At 45.0% G+C, this 17,559-nt stretch overlaps 1 protein-coding gene across 3 annotated transcripts in view; it reads left to right on the top strand.

The window, feature by feature from the left end:
* The window catches only part of lifra (LIF receptor subunit alpha a), a 156,106-nt gene that overhangs the window by 65,497 nt on the left and 73,050 nt on the right, over positions 1-17,559 (top strand). For all 3 annotated transcript variants that reach the window (XM_078431171.1, XM_078431154.1, XM_078431162.1), the window contains one exon: positions 12,738-12,875. In XM_078431171.1, coding sequence (XP_078287297.1) covers positions 12,755-12,875 — 121 coding nt within the window. In that variant the 5' untranslated portion in view covers positions 12,738-12,754. The remainder of the gene's footprint in view (positions 1-12,737; positions 12,876-17,559) is intronic.

The following is a 17,559-nucleotide window of genomic DNA, read 5'->3' as shown; positions in this document are numbered from 1 at the left end:
AAGCAACAAAAAAGCTTTTGACTGTACCTGTGACATGTGCACCTGTACATGTGACAATAAACTAAACTAAATAACTTCTTGACACAAAGGAGGCCACAAGGAAACCTAGAAAAGGTATTTCAAATATTGAATGGTATGAATGGAGAAGCTAGAGAGAAATGGTCCACACTAACAGAGGTGTCAGGATTTAGGGGCAACAAATAATAATGATTACCTAAAAAACAGAACTAGGGCTGACCTGATGGAAATATAGAGTTATGAAAGATATAGACGGGTTATATAGAGTTTTTCCGCATGATAGAAATACTAAAACTAATGTCAAATACTAAAAGGCATTAAAGTGAGAAGAGTAGCATTTAAAGGAGATGTAAGTGGCAGGTTTCTTTTTTAAGGAGAATGGTATGTGTCTGGAAGGCAGAGTCTGGGGAAGTGTTGAAAGTAGATACGATAGTGACATTTTTAAGAGGCATTTAAACTGGCACATGAACAGGAAGGAAATTGACCGCATGCAAGCAGATATGCAGCTTAATTTGGCTACATGATCGGTACAGGTATCATTTGCCAAAGGGCTTGTTCTGGTACTGTACTGTTATGTGTACTATGTTAACGAAGAGTTTTTTCCTCCACATTGTGTGGTTAGGGCATGAAATGCATTGCCAGGAGTAGCAGTGGAGACTGATTCAGTTGTAGTTTTCAAAGGGCATCTGTTTAGTATCTGTGATGCAAAAATTACAGAGCAATGGTTCAAGACCATTCTGAATTGTTGCTTTTAATGCTTTGCAAAGATCTCAAATCTTATGTTTATCCTATCTATATATTACTCAAACTCTTATCTTGTGCGTTTGTTTGTTTGTAAATATATTTGATCCCGAAATACAGCTACACATAAATACAATCAAGCCAAACTCAAGTACAATAGATTGAGCAATGGAGAAGATACAGAGTGCAGAATATAGTTCTCAGCAGATACAGCGATGTTATAGATTAGTTAAGGCCCACAGCATGGAAAAAGGCCCTTTGGCCCTACTCACCCATGCGAACCAAGATAGTCCTACAGTGTTGAAACACGCCCTTCTCCCAACTTGCCCATGCTAACCAACATGCCCCGCCTACAATAGTTCCACCGGCCTGCGTTTGGCCCATAACCCTCTAAACCTTTCCTGGATGGCAGGGACTGACATATGATGAAAGAATGGGTTGACTGGGCTTGTATTCGCTGGAATCTAGAAGGATGAGAGGGGATCTTATAGAAACATATAGGATTCTTAGAAGATTGGACAGGGTAGATGCAGGAAAAATGTTCCCGATGTTGGGGGAGTCCAGAACCAGGGGTCACAGTTTAAGAATAAGGGGTAGGCCATTTAGGACTGAGATGAGGAAAGACTTTTTCACCCAGAGAGTTGTGAATCTGTGGAATTCTCTGCCACAGAAGGCAGTGGGGGACAATTCACAGGATGTTTTCAAAAGAGAGTTAGATATAGCTCTTGGGGCTAACGGAATCAAGGGATATGGGGAAAAAGCAGGAACAGGGTTCTGATTTTGGATGATCAGCCATGATCATATTGAATGGCAGTGCTGGCTCGAAGGGCCAGATGGCCTACTCCTGCACCTATTTTCTGTGTATGTTTCTATGATAGCACCCGCCTCAACTACCTATTCCGGCAGCTCATTCCATATACCCATCACCCTTTGTATTAAATAAAAAGGTTGCCCCCGCAGGTTCCTATTAAATCTTCCCCCTTCACCGTAAATCTATGTCCTCTGGTTCTCGATTCCCCTACCCTGGGTTAAAAAACTGTGCATTTACCCCATCTATTCCTATCATGATCTTATATGACTCTATAAGATCACGCCTCATCATCCTGTGCTACAAGGAATAAGGTCCTGGTTTGTTCTACCTCTCCCTGTAGCTCAGGTCATCGAGTCCTGGCAACATTCCCGTTATAACCAATATGAAAGATCATTTTACATTTTTTATATTGTCAAATGTATCAAGATACAGTGAAGGTATTTATTCACAAAATGCTGGAGTAACTCAGCAGGTCAGGCAGCATCTCCGGAGAGAAGGAATGGGTGATGTTTTGGGTTGAGACCCTTCAGACTGTTGTGTTTCATCCAGGCAGATCATAACTACATACATCAACAAAAATAAAAGTAGTAGCACAGAAGTTTGCAACAGAAGTAGTAACAGTTGTAAATAAAGTTTTTTTTTAACCACTTGCTGAACAGCATTGATCACAGACCTCCAGTCAGAATACCCTTCCTCCAATACCACCCCTGTCATTTATGGCAATGCTAATTATTTTGAAAGTAGTCTACTGATTCTCCATGGATCACATGTGCCTTAATCTTGAGGAACCTTGTTGATAGTTTAGTTTAGTTTTTTGTCACGTGCACCAAGGTACAGTGAAAAGCTTTTTTGTTGCATGCTATTCAGTCAGTGGAGAGACTATACATGATTACAATCAAGCCGTCCACAGTGTACAGATACAGGATAACGGGAATAACGTTTAGTGCAGGATAAAGTCCGATTAAAGATAGTCCGAGGGTCTCCAATGAGGTAAATGGTAGGTCAGGACTGGTGATAGGATGGTTCAGTTGCTTGATAACGGCCGGGAAGAAACTGTCCATGAATCTGGAGGTGGAGTAAAGAGCATGGAGATAACATTGCCTTGTGGCTCATCTTCATCAATTCCTCAAAAAGTTCATTCAAGTTTGTAAGACCCTGCATAAAACCCTGTTGACTGTATGCTTTTCCAGATGTAAGTATATCCATCCTCTCCCTCAGAACATTCTCCAGTAATGTACCAAGTACTGGTGTGAGGCTCTCAAACCTATAATTTGCTGGTTTGTCCCTATTGCTCTTCTTAAACAGAGGAACAACTTTGGTTATTCTTCAATCCTTTGGGACCACACTTTGGGACCTGGGCTAATGTCCCAGCAATGCCTTCTTGCCTGTGTAAATCTCCTGGGGTAGATCCTTACTTACAGCATGCTAAATAGCATTGATGCATAGTAAATCTCCTACTGCCGCAACAGGGGCACGGCAGAAGCCATCCCCCCAGACCCTACATTCATCCCTGGAACATCTGCAAAACAAGGACACCTATGTTGGACTCATTCATTGATTGTAGCTCCACTATTAACACCATAATTCAAACAAAACTTATCTTCAATACCTTGGACGTGCGAGTCAGTCTTTCAGACACACAAACCACATTCAGTAAGGAAATGCCACATAGCCTCTACAATAATTGTCAACGCGGGTGTCCTGCACGGCTATGTTCTCAGCCACTCCCTGTACACTCAGGTTGTGGCCATTTATAAATTTGCAGATGATGCCACTGCACTGGGCCAGATCTTGAGCAACGACGGGAGGGAATGCAAGAGATAGAGAGCTTAGTAACATGGTGTCAAAGTCTCTACCTCTCCTTCAATGTCAGCAGGATGAAGGAGTGCATCACTGACTCGAGGAAGGTGGACACCCCGGTCTCCGTCAGTGGTGCTGAAATGGAGCTTCAAGTTCCCAGATGTAAATATCCATCAATTTGCCATCCACACTATAGAAAATACTCTATTGCCCCTACTTCCTCAAAAGACTCGTAAATTCAGCACGTCTCCAATAACTTACCAACTTATACAGATGTACTCACAAAATGCTGGAGTAACTCAGCAGGTCAGGCAGCATCTCGGGAGAGAAGGAATGGGTGACGTTTCGGGTCGAGACCCTTCTTCAGACTGTATACAGATGTACCTCGATTGGGAGGTCTGGAAACGGAGCTGGAAACCACGAGGCAGAAGATGGAGGCGCAGATGTACCATGACGTACCATGGGCGGCATTTTATTGGGATGCATCACAGCGTTGTTTTGGCATCTGCTCTGCCCAAGACCACAAGAATTTGCAGAGAGTTGTGAATGCAGCCCAGTCCTTCACATAAACTAGTTTCTCCCTCCCCATTAACTACACTTCACACTGTTTTGGAAAGAATCATTCACATCCGAGTCATTTCCTCTTCTCCCCTCTTCCAACGGACAGAGAATTTAAAAGCATGAAAGCATATATCACCAGATTCAAGGACAGCTTCTTCCCCACTGTTGTCAGACTCTTGAACAAACTCTCTCATAAGCTAAGGATGTATTCCTGATCTCCCAACCTACCTCGTTACAACCTTTGCAGTTAAAAAAAAAACTGCACTTCCTTTATAACTGTAGCACTATGTTCTGCAACGGTTTCCTTTCTGTTTGTGCACGATCTTTTGTACTCAATGTATGTATGATTTTTCCTGGATAGCATTTAACATTTTCATTGAATTTCAGTACACAAGACAATAATAAACCAATGCCAAACTTCCTGCCATATCTCCCTAAGTTCTCTTTGTGGGACCTCATCTCTCTTCTTGCTATGTTGTTTGCACCAATATGGACCACGGACTCTAGCTGCTCATCCCCTCCCCCCCCTTCAGAATGATCTCAACCCCCTTAGAATCTTCCTTGACCCAGGCACCAGGGAGGGAACACACAATGCTGGAGACTGGCGAGCACCACCGCAATATTTATCTGTGCCCTTGACGAAAGAATAGGTTAGGGGGGAAAAAGACACAAAGTGCTGGAGTCATCTATCTATGTTCTCCAGAGATGCTACCTGATCCACTGAGTTACTCCAGCTTCTTTGTAAACCAACATCTGCAGTTCCTTGTTTCTGCAATAGGTTAGGTGTTCCTGATTAACATAACGTTAATGCAAGCTGCTTGATGCGGCATCTTAATTCAAAGGAGGAATAAAGTAGTTTGGATGGCACAATGGCGCAGCGGTTAGAGTAGCTGCCTCACAGCGCCAGGTTCGATTCTGACTACCTGCGCTATTTGTGGGGAGAATGTACGTTCTCCCTGTAACCGTGGATGCGCTGGTTTACTCCCACATTCCCACATGCAGGTTTGTAGGTTAATTGGCTTCTAAAGTGCCCCTAAAGTGTAGGCTGTAAAAGGGATAACATGGAACTAGAATGAACGGGTGATCAGTGGTTGCCATGGACTCGGTGGGCCGAAGGGTCTGTTCCCGCGCTGTATCTCTAAACTTAAAAAAACAGTTATTCAGCTGTTGAAGCAGTTCCAATTTTTCTTGCTTCAGTGTGATTTGACGTTTCTCCTTTTTCTGAAATAGTCTAAAGGAAATCAGCATTCCTTATAATTCTATTTTGGTTTTTGTTGAAATGAATAAATAAGTTGTTGCCAACTGATTCTCCGTGGAGGTGGGGTGAGAATGATCATGTCGGGAATCATATAGTCCAGACTCTGCCGGATTAACAGACTCCTCTTCTGGCATACGCATACGCAGTGTGGTAGCTGTTTATAAAAATCCAAATAAGCGTGAAAGTCGGGGGTGGAGTTTGGAATTGCCAAGACCAAATGCTTGGAATCACTTAGAATGCAAGTCAGTGTTCCAGTAAAATGTTTCTCATGCCCCCCCCCCCCCCTCCAGGGGTCTGAATATCAGTAATCAGGATTATCGAGGCCTGATGTTCCTTGGGTCTGAGGAGCTGCAGATTGTTTGTTGAATGACCTGTGCCTCTCGCTGTAAAAGCCACACCGGATGGACAGTGTAGCAAAGAACTGCAGGTGCTGGTTTAAATCGAAGGTAGATACAAAATGCTGGAGTAACTCAGTGGGACAGGCAGCATCTCTGGACAGAAGGAATGGATGGCGTCACCCATTCCTTCTCTCCAGAGATGCTGCCTGTCCCGCTGAGTAACTCCAGCATTTTGTATCTACCGGATGGTCAGTAACTCCGTCGGAATTTGCTTTAAAATATATTTTTCAGTGCGCCTGTGACACTGCAACTTTAAGTTATCATGTCTTAGTTAAATTACTCTGCAGTGGAATTATTAATGAAAAGAGCTACTGTGGTTTTTATTAAACCACCTTGGAACGTGAGCGAAGGAATGGCAGATGAAATTTAACTCCGACAAGTGTGAGGTGATACCTTTTAGGAAATTAAAGCAGGGCAGGGTCGTGCATAATAACAGACAAGACTCCGGGTTGCGTTGTTGACCGGAGAGATCTTAGGATACAAGTGCATAGTTCCCGCAACACACGGAGACCATGATGAAGGTAGGTAGCAAATAGTATGTTTGCCTTTGACAATAGATAATAGGTGCAGGAGGAGGCCATTCGGCCCTTTGAGCCAGCACTGCCATTCAATGTGATCATGGCTGATCATTCTCAATCAGTAGCCCGTTCCTGCCTTCTCCCCATACCCCCTGACTCCGCTATCCTTCAGAGCTCTATCTAGCTCTCTCTTGAATGCATTCAGAGAATTGGCCCCCACTGCCTTCTGAGGTAGAGAATTCCACAGATTCACAACTCTCTGACGGAAAAGGTTTTTCCTCATCTCAGTTCTAAATGGCCTACCCCTTATTCTTAAAATGTGGCCCCTTGTTCTGGACTCCCCCAACATTGGGAACATGTTTCCTGCCTCTAACGTGTCCAACCTCTTAATAATCTTATACGTTTCGATAAGATCTCCTCTCATCCTTCTAAATTCCAGTGTATACAAGCCTAGTCGCTCCAGTCTTTCAACATATGACAGTCCTGCCATTCCGGGAATTAACCTAGTAAACCTACGCTGCATGCCCTCAATAGCAAGAATATCCTTCCTCAAATTTGGAGACCAAAACTGCACACAGTACTCCAGGTGAGGTCTCACTAGGGCCCTGTACAACTGCAGAAGGACCTCTTTGCTCCTATACTCAACTCCTCTTGTTATGAAGGCCAACATTCCATTGGCTTTCTTCACTGCCTGCTGTACCTGCATGCTTCCTTTCAGTGACTGATGCACTAGGACACCCAGATCTCGTTGTACGTCCCCTTTTCCTAACTTGACACCGTTCTCACTTAACTTCACACTTATCCACGTTAAACTGCATCTGCCATGCATCCGCCCACTCACACAACCTGTCCAAGTCACCCTGCAACCTCATAGCATCTTCCTCACAGTTCACACTACCACCCAGCTTTGTATCATCTGCAAATTTGCTAATGGTACTTTTAATCCCTTCAATAGTCAATAGTCAATTTATTTGTCACATACACATAAATGTGCAGTGAAATGAAAAATTACCCGCAGTTCAACAATAAGACCAATAAAAATAAGCAATAAAAATGCAATAACACATACAATCATAAACCAACACCAAACAAAAGAAACATCCATCACAGTGAGTCTCCTCCAGTCACCTCCTCACTGTGATGGAAGTCATCCAAGTCATTAATGTATATTGTAAATAGCTGCGGTCCCAGCACCGAGCCTTGCGGTACCCCACTAGTCACTGCCTGTCATTCTGAAAGGGACCCATTTATCCCCACTCTTTGCTTTCTGTCTGTCAACCAATTTTCTATCCATGTCAGTACCCTACCCCCAATACCATGTGCTCTAATTTTGCCCACTAATCTCCTATGTGTAACCTTGTCAAGAGGTTGAGCGCAAGAGTTTGGGCATAACGTTGTAGTTATACAACATGTTGGTTAGGTTGCACTTGGAGTATGTTGTTGTCACGCTGCAGTACAGATGTAATTAAGTTCCATTTGGTGCAGAAAATATGTACAAGGATGCTGTCTGGTTTAGAGGGCTTTAGGCTAGCTTTGTTTTCCCTGGAGTGAATGAACCTGAGGGGTGAACTGATAATTATATATAAAATTATGAAAGGCATAAAGAAGGTGGGTAGTCAGAAGGGAGACTGCAGATGCTGGAATCTTGTGCAAAATCCAAACTACAGGTACTTGATTTTGACAATTCTATCTATCTGATTACCCTATCTTTGTCAAAACCAGGCTTAAGGTGAGACGAAGGGAGTTTGAGGGTTTTTTTTTACATGGAGAATCATCAATGTCTGGATATAAAGGAACTGCAGATGCTGGTTTAAACCAAACATAGATATAAAATGCTGGAGTAACTCATCGGGACAGGCAGCATCTCTGTAGAGATGGAATGGATGACGTTCCAGGTCAAGTCGAGGTCTGAAGAAGGATCTCGACTCAAATTGTCGCCCATTCCTTCTCTCCAGAGATGCTGCCTGAGTTACCCCAGCAGTTTGTGTCTATCTTCGATATCTGGAACTTGCCAGGCAGGGTAGGTGGTGGGAATCAAATGCAATCACAACATTTGAGAGACCTGTGGACAGGCACGTAAGATGGCAAGGCATGGGAGAATGAGGATTTTAATGTCGGCAAATGGAATTAGTGTGTGTGGGCAACAAAGATTGTGATTGAGCTGATGGGCCAAAGGGCCCTTTCTCTGTTGTACAGTACTGACTCTGTGACTCTAAAATAAGGGGCAGGGCATTTAATACTGAGGTGTACAGGAATTTATTTGCTCAGAGGGTAGTGAATCCCTCGAATTCTCTTCCCGTGAGTGTGACATTGTTATGGGTTTATTATTGTCATGTGTACCGAGATACAGCAAAAAGCTTTTCTTTGCGTGCTATCCAATTAAATCGGATAATATTATACATGAAGGACCGATGGAGGTCAGATCATGAGATGGGATTAATGTTTTCAAGAGTAAGAGAGATGAGGTAATGGCACAGAAGAGGAGTCAAAGCCAGCTTGGATCAGTCATGATCGTATTGGATGTTGCCGCAGGTCAAGGGGACAGGTGGCCTGCTCTTGCTCCTATTTTCCAGTGTCTTTTTGTGATAACTATTAACACAAAACATAGAACAGTGCAGCACAGGAACAGGCCTTTTGGCCCACAATGTCTGTGCCAAACACGATGCCAGGATCCAATCTTATCTGCCTGCACCAAATCCATATCCCTCCATTCCCCACATATACATGTACCTATCCAAATGGATGACCCAGATCCTCCAAGACCTAGATCAAGGAATGCAAAATATTGAGGTCCTTGTCTGAGATTAATCCTGTCTTCTAGAGTTCTTTAGCCAGGGATATTTTTATGCTGTTTTGTTCCCCCCACCCCCCACCCCCCCACTCTCACTGTCAGTTTGTTGTTTGGTTTAGAGATACAACGTGGAAACAGGCCCTTCGGCCCACCTAGTCCTTACCGGCCGGCGATCCCCGCACATTGACACTATCCTACACACACTAGGGATAATTTACACTTATGCCAAGCCAATTAACCTACAGACCTATACGTCTTTGGAGTGTGGGAGAAAACCGAAGATCTCGGAGAAAACCCACTCGCGGTCACGGTGAGAACGTACAAACTCCGCACGGACAAGCATCCGTAGTCGGGATTGAACCCAGGTGTCCGGCGCTGCAAGCGCTGCCATGCTCTACTGCTGCTCCGCCATGCCACAACAGTGTTGTGTTTTAGTTTTTAAATGTATTGCAGTATTTACAGATAAAGGTGCCACCCACTCACCTGTATTTTCATATGACTAACCTTCATAACAAAATAGCAATGAATACAATAAAACCTGATTGAGCGTGTACATTCAAGCACACAAAGAGCATGTGTTCCACCCTGGGCTGAGACAGTTGATGGGAAGTTAAAAACCTATCCCTCATTAGATGATTTACAAGCAGTGTTATTTTAATCTGTCATCGACACAATGCACAAATTGAGAAATGAGGGTTCCAGTTATCGTTTGATTTCTCTTTTCCCCTTCTGATTTTTATAATGTGCTTCCTTGTGAGAATGTTTGGAAATTAAATTTTGATGCCAGTGGAGCTGTACTTTAGCAAAACTCCTTCTGCAGCTTAAATAATGTTTGGTCAATTAGTTTTTTTATGGAGGCAGATGCATTATTTTCATCATTAATTTTATTTGTAGGTCATAAGTGATAGGAGTTGAATTATCAAGTCAAATCCGCCATTCAATCATGACTGATCTATCTCTTCCTCCTAACCCCATTCTCCTGCCTTCTCCCCATAACCCCTGACCCATTTGTAGGCGTTTGCACCTGTGTTCATTGACAGGGCCCAGAGATGAGAGAACTACAGCAAATGTTATTAGAGGGACAGAAGTGCAGATGCTGGAATCTTGAACAAAAAACAGTGTTGGAAGAACTTCGTGGATCAGGCAACATCTATGGAGGGAATGGACAGGCGATGTTTCAGATTCGTATCCTTCTTCAGACCCTTTTTACAGTTTGACCCACGGAGTTCCTCCAGCAAATGTTTTGATACGCTGAGGAAAAAAAAGATTTTAATTGATCTTAATTATAAATCAGTTGTTGATTTGGAAGCTGAATACTTGGAGCCATAATGGCATCAGAATGGCCTATCTTACCGTATCATTTCATTGGGCATTGTGGTAAGAGTTGTGTTTACAGTTAGCCCTTGATGAATATATTTGGTGCACAGTTGGCGACTATTATATGGAAACCTAGAGTAAGATCACTGCACTCCAGGGATACGATTTGTTATGATTGTGAACAGTACAAGATTTCTTTTTGTATTAAATATGAATGACTCAACTTGAGGCTATCCAAATTGTGAAATGACTCTCGTTGTCAGTTGAACCAAAGTTGAACTATATTTTGCACTCTTTTTCCCCTTTGAACTACTTATTGTACGTGTTTGACTTGTTATGTTTATGTGTAGTTCTGTTCTGTTTGGATTGCATGCAAAACAAAGGCCTGGAGAGTGTAGATGCGGAGAGGATGTTTTCACTAGTGGGAGAGTCTAGGACCAGAGGTCATAGCCTCAGAATAAAAGGATGTACCTTTATAACAGTATAACAGTATAACAGAACTTTATTGTCATTCGGTATAAATACCGAACGAAATTTCAGCAGTCACAAGACACAGCAAAAAAGAAAAGAACACAGGACACACGACCCCAACACAAACATCCATCACAGTGACTCCAAACACCCCCTCACTGTGATGGAAGGCAACAAAACTTCCACTCTCTTCCCCCCACGCCCACGGACAGGCAGCTCGACCCCTACCGAGGCAACCGACACGCACAGCCCGTGCAAGGGGATGGAAGGCCCCGCGGCCGAGCCGCCCCGGGCACCGAAACGTCCCACGGCCGAGCCACGCTGGCGATGTTAAGTCCAGCGGCCAAGCCGCGCCGGGCGATGGAAGGCCCCGCGGCCGCTGATAAGTCCCGCGGCAGAGCCGCACCGGGCACTGAAACGTCCCGCGGCCGAGCCGCGCCGGCGATGTTAAGTCCCGCAGCCGAGCCGCGCCGGGCGATGGAAGGCCCCGCGGCCGCGCCGGGCGCTGAACCGTTCCGCGGCCGAGCCGCACAGGGCGATGGAAGGCCCCGCGGCCGAGCAGCACCGAGCGCTGAACCGTCCCGCGGCCGTACCGGGCGGTGGAAGGCCCCGCGGCCGAGCCACGCCGGGCACTGTTAGGTCCCGCGGCCGAGCCGCGCCGGCGATGTTAAGTCCAGCGGTCGAGCCGCGCCGGGCGATGGAAGGCCCCGCGGGCGATGGAAGGCCCCGCGGCCGAGCTGCGCCCCGGGGAAGAGACCTAATAAAAGAAAGATTTCCCCCACCCCCCCAACCCCACCCCACACCCCACACATACACAGCCAAAAACAGAAACAAAAACCATCCCAACACCGACACAAACAAAAAAAAGAAAAAAAGACAAACAGACTGCCAGAGAGCCGCAGCCGTCATAGAAAGGAGATGAGAAGGAATTTCTTGAGAGGATGGTGAATCTGTGGAATTAATTGCCACCGAAGGCTGTGGAGGCCAAGTCAATGGATATTTTAAAGGCGGAGATTGACAGCTTCTTGATTAGTGTGGGTGCCAGGGGTTATAGGGAGAAGGCAGCAGAATGGGGTTGAGAGGGAAAGATAGATCAGCCATGATTGAATGGCGAAGTAGACTTGATGGGCCAAATGGCCTAATTCTGCTTCTAGAACTTATGAAACCCTTCCACTGTACCTCGGTGCACATGACAATAATAAATATAAATATAAATCAAATAGAAACCCATCGGCTGATACTTTCAGAGCAAATATATCCCAGATTCATTTCCCGACTGCATCTTCTGATCTTTCCTCAGTTAGAGTGAGCAGGTGGGCTTCCATGTGTATGAGCTTGAGGGGGACAATTAATGATTATTTGGATTTTTTGACCCATGCTCATCTTAAAAGGATAGTAGACAGAAAGTAACTATGGTAGTAAAGTTGTTATTCTTGTGTTTGTGGTCTGAGGATAATTGTTTCAAAACTCCGGTTAAAACAATGGTTTGCAGGTCAGCCTGTTGTTCCATTTTGATGATTAATTGATTTGGAGATTGCAACATCATTGTCCAAATGATTATTAATTCATATCTTAGTGTTTGTGTTTCTTTTCAGGGTGCAAGACTGCAGAGTGTGCTATCCCAGGCCTGCTTAGTTATGCTTGAATTACTATACGTGAGAGCTGATTCTCAGGGTTCAGTGGATTGTAGATTTTTTTTTAAATGCCCTTCTTGCCTCTTAAGTAGCAATTAAGGTATAAGGCTACTGGAAGTGTGCCACAAAGTTCAAAATTATGTGGAGAATTGCCAGCAGGAAACAGTTCTTCAAAACAACTTTTGGATATAAAACCGTTTATGGTGTAGTACATGTTGCAGTGTTAGAATATTTTGTTATCAAGACTTCGTGCACTGTTTATGTCCTCTTAATTCCGAGGCATCTGGCCCAGCACGACCTGTTCTTTTTCCGCACGGCTGTACTCAATTAGTGCAAAGCTCAGAATCTGAGATCATTTCAGAAGAGTCAACAAATAGTTTGGGTTTTTATTCTAACTTGACGCACTTCTTTTGTTGCAGGGAAGTGGAGTTCTCCAATGGATGACTTTTCTGTGAATCCATTCAAGGCTGGCAGAATGAGGCTGGGCGTGGTTTTTGAGTTTGTGTTTTTGACCCTCTTATTAACGGGTTGTGATCTGGCGTTTGCGCTGCTTAACGGTGAGTTAACGTCTATTTCTGATTGCTTTTACTAAAATTGATGGCTTTGCTTGTAGTTTGCAATGTTTTATCCTGACTGTTTTATCCATCTCTTTTCCTAACACCTTTTCAATTAAGTGACACAAGGTTTAATATGGAACATAGAGTAGTACAGCACAGGAACGGGTCCTTTGGCCTGCAATGTTTACGCCGAACATGATACCGAGTTAAACTGATCTCATCTGCCTGCACATGATCCATATCCCTCTGTTCCCTGCACTTCCATGTGCTAAACCAAAAGACTCTTAAACACCACTATCGTATCTTCCTCCACCACCACAGCTGGCAATGCAATCCGGGCCCTTACCACTCTGTGTAAAAAACACTTGCCCCGCACATCTCCATGAAAGTTTCCCCTTCTCACATAGCTATGCCTTCTAGTGTTGGACAATTTCCACCCGAGCTGACAACGGTTCTGGCTGTCTACCCTATCTATGCCTCTCGTGTTCCGTTAATTTTTGGGGGTTAGCTGTGCAGCCATTTCCTGCACAGTTTTGTTTCGTTTAGTTTAGAGATACAGCACAGAAACAGGCCCGTCAGCCCACCGAGTCTGCGCGAACCAACGATCCCCGCACATCAACACTCCCCGCACGGAGAACACCCACGCGGTCACGGGGAGAACGTACAAACTCCGTACAGACAAGCACCTGTGGTCGGGATAGAACCCGGGTCTCTGGCGCTGTGAGGCAGTAGCTCTACCGCTGCGTCACTGTGCCGCCCGTGCATTTAGTTGGATTTAGAGTTTCCTCTGTCTGCCTCATTATAGCTGCCCTGTAATTCTCAGTTTGGATATTCATAAAAGCAAACCAGATTACTTGCAATATCAACAAGAATTGCCGAGTTTGACAAGACTCTCGGTCATTATGAGGAGAAACGCCATTTGTTTTATTTGGAACAGAGGAAACTAAGTGGCCTATAATTGAGATGTAGAAAAATTATGCAAGGATTAAATAGGAAAGAGACATTTCCCATGGTAGAGAGAAATCAATACCAAGGCACAGATTGAACAATACCAAAATTAGATAGATCTGAGGATTTTTTTCCCCCCAATCAAAATATTATTGGAGCCTTGATTTGACCTCCTAGAAGAGTGTATGCTTTATGGAGAGGTACTTGGAAGAGCTCTACTGTGCAGATGCAAGCTGGGAACTGGAAGTAGTTTAGTTTGGTGAATGAATGCATGATACTTTATTATCACATGTGACATGTCATAGTGAGATTCTTTGTTTTGCTTACACAAGTGTGGAAAGAGTCGCCACATATTGGTCCGTCACACCTCCAGCACCCACCCACGGGCCTGCCTGACCTCCAGCACCCATTGCGGTCCAACCCGACCACTGGCCCGTCCTCGACCGCCGCTGGGTCTTGACGGCTCCGCGGCGCTCACTGGGAGCTTCCCTATGCGGCGCCCGCCAGGAGCTTCCTAGTTTAGTTTATTGTCACATGTACCGAGGTATAGGGAAAAGCTTTTCTTGCATGCTAACCAGTCAGCGGAAAGATAGTGCATGATTACGATCGAGCTCTCCGCAGTGTACTGATACACGATAAAGGGAATTACGTGAATAACGTTTAGTGCAACACAAAGTCCAATAAAGTCTGATCAAAAATAGTCCACGTGTCTCTCCAATGAGGTAGAAGGCAGGTGAGGAATGCCCCCTAGTTGTTGGTAGGATGATGTTCAGTAACCTGAGCATATGGACCCGTGCCAAAATTTTCTATGATTCTGTGATGTGCCTCCATCCCAAGTCATGATCACCAAGAATTGGTGCAAGTTTCTTAGTGATGTTAGAGATCGTGATGAAAAGTTTGTTCCAACACTTGGGTCCTAGTGAGCATCTTAAAGGAGGAGAAAAGATTGGAGAGGTTATAAACACGGAACTGCCGGTGTTGGTTTACAAAAACAAGGCACACAGTGCTGGGCTCATTGAGGCGTGGGGGTAGGGGTACAAAGGCAAGGCCTCTGCTGAGGTTCACATGCACCTCTCTCACAAGCATTTTGTGTCTTTTTTTTGGAGAGGTTAGTGCTTGAAATTCCAGAGTTTGGGAATTTGGCAGTGTGAGGCTTGCCTGCCTGCAGTTGAGCAATTGGGTTTGTGGATGTAATGAACCAAGAGGAGTGCAAATATCTCTGAAAGTTGTGGAGCTGGGGGAGGAACAGAGAAGGGCAAGGGCAAGGCCAAAGAAGAATTTGAAAAATATCTGATTTTCGTAACTGAAGCTTGCATAACTGGGAGCGCCTCCAGAAGTCAGCAAACACAGCAATCTTCATGTAAGATAGAACATGGACCGCAGATTTTGAAGTGTTCTTCAGCTGACTGGCTATAAGGAATAGAATAGGGGAGGGTGTGTTAGACTGTGTAGAAAGGAACTGCAGATGCTGGTTTATACCAAAGATGGACACAAAATGCTGGAGTAACACAGAGGGACCGACAGCACCTCCGGAGAGAAGGAATGGGTGACGTTTCGGGTCGAGACCCTTCTTCAGACTGAGAGTCAGGGGATAGGGAAACGAAAGATTTATATCTAGGTAAGGTGTTTCACACCATCTCCTCTGACTCTCAGTCTGAAGAAGGGTCTCGACCCGAAACGTCAACCATTCCTTCTCTCCAGAAATGCTGCCTGTCCCGCTAGAAAATAAGTGCAGGAGGAGGCCATTTGGCCCTTCCATTCATTGTGATCATGGTTGATAATCTACAATCAGTAACCTGTGTCTGCCTTCACCCCATATCCCTTAATTCCGTTAGCCCCTGGAGCTCCATCTAACTCTCTTGTTACTGCAGCAATCTGTGTGGGACTGTGTTTGGAATTCATGCAGCTCCTCGATTTACGTTGATTAGCTAATCACGAACTGGCTTACTCACAGGGTTGGCCCCAGGCCTCATCTTAAAATGTTTTTCCTCATAAATATACTCACTGAAGACCAGTCATTGCTTGTACAGAGTTCAATGCTCAGTCTTCAGACCACTTATATCAAGTGACGCTTGCAATTTTGACTCAGCTACAGCTCAGGATGTCAAAGCCCTACCCTGCTTTTTATGTTTGAATGAAAGTAGTTTGTCAGCTTATGTCATTCCTTTTAAAGCATTTAAACATTTTAATGTGTGCCTTTAAAAAAAATAAAAAAATTTAAGAACATATTTCTGTTGAGCAGGGATGGCGGGGAGATTGTAACAGGTACAAAAGAGAGAACATAAGTGATATCTGCTTTATTTTCGTTACCCGTGGAAAGTATATGTGGACGATGAGGACACTGCAGTTAATGTTTGAGTTACAAATGAGATGAGGTAATCTGTACGTGAGCTGTGATATGAAACTATTTAGACGGCAGTCTTTTGCCATGATATTGATAAAGAACATCTTTTTCCTGCTTCCTTTTATTTTAAAGGAGTGTTTCTCTTGGCAAGATCATAGCATTTGAGAATAAACAACAGGATGATCGAGGGCAATGAAACTATTTTTGCGGTAATTTTCTTTAAATAAATGTGAGAAGGCAGCAGGCAAAGGCAGAGATCTCTGGACCCAATGAGGGTAAATAGGATTAGTACGGTGGCGCAGCGGTAGAGCTACAGCCTTACAGCGACAGAGACCCGGGTTTAATCCTGACTGCGGGTGCTGTCTGTACGGAGTTTGTACGTTCTCCCTGTGACCTGCGTGGGTTTTCTCCGAGATCTTCGGTTTCCTCCCACACTCTAAAGACATACAGGTTTGTAGGTTAATTGGCTTGGTCTAAATGTAAAATTGTCGCTAGTGTGGGTAGGATAGCGTTAGTGTACGGGGATCGCTAGTCAGTGCGGACGTGGTGGGCCGAAGGGCCTTTTTTCCGCCCTGTATCTCTAAACTAAACTAAATTACAGGTGGGTATAATGGTTGGCATGGTCATGGTGGGTGGAAGGGCCAGTTACTGCACTGTATATCTCTTTGACTTTGGATTTACACAGAATTAATTCCCTTATTTGGAGGGGCATCTCCACCACACCCTGCCCCCCATGTCCAGCAGCGGAAGGACCCTTGACTGTGGTCCTCCCCCACAGAGCCTTGGCGTTGGCTGCACCAAGCTTCAGTGCGTCCCTCAGCACGTACTCCTGCAGTCTGCAGCGGGCCAGTTGGCAACATTCCCTGACGGACAGCTCGCTCTGCTGGGAGATCAACAAAGCTCGGGCAGACCAAAGAGCGTCTTTCACCGAGTTGATGACCTTCCAGCAGCACTCGATGTCAGTCTCTGAATGCGTCCCTGGGAACAGTCCGTAGATCACAGAGTCCTCTGTGACGGAGCTGCTCCGAATAAATCATGACAGGGACCCCTGCAAAACTCTCCAGACTCTCTTGGCAAATCCACACTCTGTGAATAGGTGGGTCACCGTCTCCTCTCCATAGCAGCCGTCCCCAGGGCAGCGTGCGCCGGTAGTGAGGCTCCGGCGGTGCAGGAAGGATCTGACTGGGAGGGCTCCCCTCACCGCCAGCCAAGCCATGTCTTGGTGCTTGTTGGTGAGTTCTAGCGATGAGGCATTTTGCCAGACAAGCTGGGCAGTCTGCTCTGGGAACCACGCCACAGGATCCATGGAGTCATTCCCCTGCAGTGCCTGCAGGACGTTCCGTGCTGACCACTGCCCGATGGACTTGTGGTCAAGGTGTTGGTCCAGAAGAA

The sequence above is a fragment of the Rhinoraja longicauda genome, chromosome 3 (assembly GCF_053455715.1).
Source record: "Rhinoraja longicauda isolate Sanriku21f chromosome 3, sRhiLon1.1, whole genome shotgun sequence".
Taxonomy (NCBI): domain Eukaryota; kingdom Metazoa; phylum Chordata; class Chondrichthyes; order Rajiformes; family Arhynchobatidae; genus Rhinoraja; species Rhinoraja longicauda.
This window is presented reverse-complemented; position numbering and strand designations above follow the sequence as displayed.